Source organism: Aptenodytes forsteri, unplaced genomic scaffold (genome assembly GCF_000699145.1).
Source record: "Aptenodytes forsteri isolate BGI_AS27 unplaced genomic scaffold, ASM69914v1 Scaffold231, whole genome shotgun sequence".
NCBI classification, from domain to species: Eukaryota; Metazoa; Chordata; class Aves; order Sphenisciformes; family Spheniscidae; genus Aptenodytes; species Aptenodytes forsteri.
Window position 1 is genome coordinate 1,919,615 of NW_008796046.1, and position 3,752 is coordinate 1,923,366.

Sequence of the window (3,752 nt, forward strand, 5' to 3'; positions counted from 1 at the left end):
ATGCCTTTCAGGAATGAATGAGATAACAGGTCATAAATTTGCTAGGAAATTGCCCAGCAAGGCTACTACTGTCTTTAGACGGCTTAGCTGCTGTTCCAAACACCTTTTGAATGAGACACTTTAAAAGAATAATACATATTTTTGACCAAAAAAAAAAAAAAAAAAAGCATGACACTAAAACCATTAAAGAGCAGACAAATAACACATAAGCAGACACTAAATAGCAGAGCTACATCAGGACTGTCTTACAGCTACTACCTCAGATCTAGGTCCTTTTGCCAAGGAGTTTTTCAGCTTTCCTCCTTTTGAACTCTGCAATTTCTTCCAAGGGTAACCCATGAGCTTTACACCTGCAGTGAACATGTAGGCCATTAGAGAAAGAACCAGTTCAGTTTCATCTGCAATAAAGAACAGACCGTAACAGAGACCGAGTGAAAGGTAAGCGTCTTCTGGTGCGAAAAAGGAAAACAAATACTGGGCCTGGTTCCAATTTTATTTATTCCCCTCTTGTATCACTTCAGCTCGACTTATTGCAAAGGGTGAGGTTAGGTAATTTAATTTTAAGTGTCCTGAAGTTAAGTGCCTGCTCTGAGACAGGCATCTTTTGTAATCTGTATAGCCAGGCACTTCCAGAGGGCTCTTGGCACATCTTAGACACTTCTCCCAGGATGAGATGAATGACTTTGTTGATTGAGGAGCACAAACTATATATCTATCATGGCTGTATCCAGAATCTATTAGACAAGATGAATCCTGGGAGAATTATTCCATTATTCCTCACATCCTCCCCCTCATCCATCAAAGGGAAGAGCAGAACAAAACTGCTGTGAAGATCTTGCCTTCGGTTAGTTCAGCTCCTGCCTCAGCACCTTTTGGTCTTCCAGGGGTGTTGCTTTCAGAAACTCTCAGCTCTCAAAGCTATGGGCACATTTCCAAATAGAAATCCTATTTCACTGTCCCTAGAGACAGCCAGTTTTCCCTGAAAGCTTAGCACAAATTTAACAGCCTTTCCCGAGGGAGGTCGGAGTAAAGTTTCAGCTCTTTTGCCAATTCTGTCCTACAAACGGAAACATCTAACCAAGCTGTCTTTCCATGCCGTACCTAAATCCTCAGCTCTGGGAACATCTTTCCTTTTTATAGAAACATTGATCCCTGTTTATAAACCCTGCCATGGGTGCTGGAGCCTTTAGGGCTGAGTCCCAAGGACAGGGAAGCCGGGAGGATATAATCCTGATGGGCTGAATGAGGAATGGCTTCTTCTGGGAATCTACAGCTCAGGCAGGATTCATCTCCCTGAAATTTAGCTATCTGCAACAGAGATGTCTCCATCTGAGCCAAATACCTTGGGCTCTCTTCTGAGCCAGTGGAGGGAAGCAGGCACTGCTGGGGGTTTATCCCAAAGTAGATGTCCTCTGTGGGGCAGAAGAGCTGCACCCTAGAAGTGCCTTTTTCTCTGCATTGACTCTAAAAGATGTGTGAGATGACCAGCTCAGATGGTGTCTATGCTAGAGGTAAACAGCACTGGTGTTCATAAAAGAGCTTTTGGGCTGCTGTGTGACAAGAAAGCCTGTTTAGATGGCACGAGGGAGAGCAGTGTACCCTGATCAGGTAGAGACCTCACTTGGCCAGCCCACGCAGCGGGTGCAACGCCATAAAATTATTCCTAGACTCAAGCTGGCTCCTGCTCAGACAGCTCAGATCACCCGTCACTGGGCTTCCCTCTGCTTCTTTTTTCAAGGGAAGTGAAGGGCAGATCCAGGGAGAAACACCCTCAAATGAACTCCTGCAGCCAGGACCTGCCTCAGACAGCCTCTCCTGCTGTCGAGGTGCTGATTGCTGCTCTCTCTGTTCCTCTGCAAAAACATCCTTCAAAGGGACCTTCACCTCCCACTTCACCTCCCAGTCTGTCTGGGTGAGACAGGAGAAACTACTGGGCACGTCCAGGCACATCTGGGCACCTCAGCCATGCCTGAGGCCATACCTGCAAGCCAGAATATGATCCACAAAGCCAGCCAGGTCGTGAGCACTGTTTCAGAACTACCTTTCCCTAAATCCATAGAAATATCCATGGAAGAAAGGGTAATGCATTGAATCACATCTTCCAGCCAAACAATGCCACTACCTGACTTTGCTTCCTTTCTGAACACTGCATTTAGAGTTTCTTGCTATAGGTAGTAATTCTCTAATATTCCAGCCAGTTCTCCCAGAAACCTCAGCTTGCTCAAAAAGACCTTGTTTAAATGTATCAGCTGGAGCAACTGCATTCCAAGTCAGAGAGCCTTGTTCAAAGGGAGGTAAGTCACTGGCTTTCATTCCTTTTCTCCCCTCAATCAGATTTCAGAGAAAAATTCTTCTTTCTCACCTGCATTATGCCATAGCCATGACCAGAATATTCCTTTTTCATCATGTTGCTGTTGTGTTTGGGGTTCAGAAATAATTTGAAAAGAAAGCATTGATTGTGAAGCAAAAAGCATCTGTCCTGACGTTGGGTGATCAAGCCTATGAGCCAGAGGATGCTTTGATTTCCCCAAACAGCTCTTGTTATATGTTATATAAAGTTTATTTAGGAAATGTTGTGATGCTGTTGTATAATTCCAGTGATGTAAGGACAGCAAAAGTTTTTCACTGCTGTTTGCTTCACAAGCTCTTTTTTTTCTGATTTAAAAGAACATTGGGTGAAAAACTTCAAACAGGAGCCTGAATGGAAATCCTTTCTCTTATCCCCACAGAGAGGCACATCAGCAGCAACAGCCGCACTAGAGACTCTCTACTGATCATCTCCCATCCTGCCAGGGTGCCTCAACACAGACAAAGCAATGAGAGCTTTGTATTGGGTAGAAGCAGCAGCCATGTTGTCTTAATGGGCGTCTTTTTCCTGGTTTGTAAAAAGATGTTTCTCATCTGGTGTTGGGAAATGGATTCTTTGAGCATCCTTCACTGCTTCTCACCCATTTCATCTTCAAATAAGGATCTCAGTGCTTTCTCCAGGGTTGATCCTCATGTATGTGAGGGTGGGAGAGCCCAAAAACTCTCTCCTATCCCTGGCTTAGTTTAGATTTTAAAATCCCAGTTTTTAGTGATTTCTCACATCAGGTTGTAATTATTGTGGATGGTGGTGGGCTAGATGATCTATCAGCCCTTCTGGACTTAAGACCGACTGCATGATTTCACAGAAGAGAAGGGATCTGGGTTTGATGATAAAAATCCAAAACTCTCGTATGTTCTTTACCTGGGCACTGGGTTCATGGTTAAAAACCCTTGAGAGGACCCACGATCTGTATCTTTCTTCGCTGAATTGTATTCTTTATTTTTCCCCCCTCCAGTTGACTTTCCATAGCTAACTTAAAATAGAAGGGGAAAGGGAAAGTTTCTAGATAAAACTACCTCCTGGGATAGAGGGCTCCTGCTGCTTGAAAGCACTGTATTCAGTACCAAAGCAAAAAGGACTGCGTTCAGCTCTGGTGCCCCCAACGTAAGAAGGACATGGACCTGTTGGAGAGAGTCCAGAGGAGGGCCACAAAGATGATCAGAGGGCTGGAGCACCTCTCCTATGAAGACAGGCTGGGGTTGTTCAGCCTACCGTCCCTGAGGCAAAGGCAGCAGATGGAGGGTCCACAAGAAGCAGAGGATCCCCTGCCCTCCTGCCACCAGGTAGAAGGAGGGGACCTAAGCGACGGGGGGGAATGGAAACAGGTCCCTGCTCGGCGTGCCAGGCGAACCCCCGCCCGGCCTCCCTCACCTTCCCGGTTGCC

General features: G+C 45.6%; 1 protein-coding gene across 1 annotated transcript in view; it reads right to left on the bottom strand.

The window, feature by feature from the left end:
* Nucleotides 1-265: 265 nt before the first annotated feature.
* Nucleotides 266-3,752, bottom strand: part of GUCY2F (guanylate cyclase 2F, retinal) — a gene marked incomplete at its 5' end in the record, with an annotated part of 47,821 nt that continues 44,334 nt past the window's right edge. Inside the window, one exon of the mRNA XM_019473885.1 lies at nucleotides 266-350. Within this exon, the coding sequence (XP_019329430.1) occupies nucleotides 266-350 (85 nt within the window). The remainder of the gene's footprint in view (nucleotides 351-3,752) is intronic.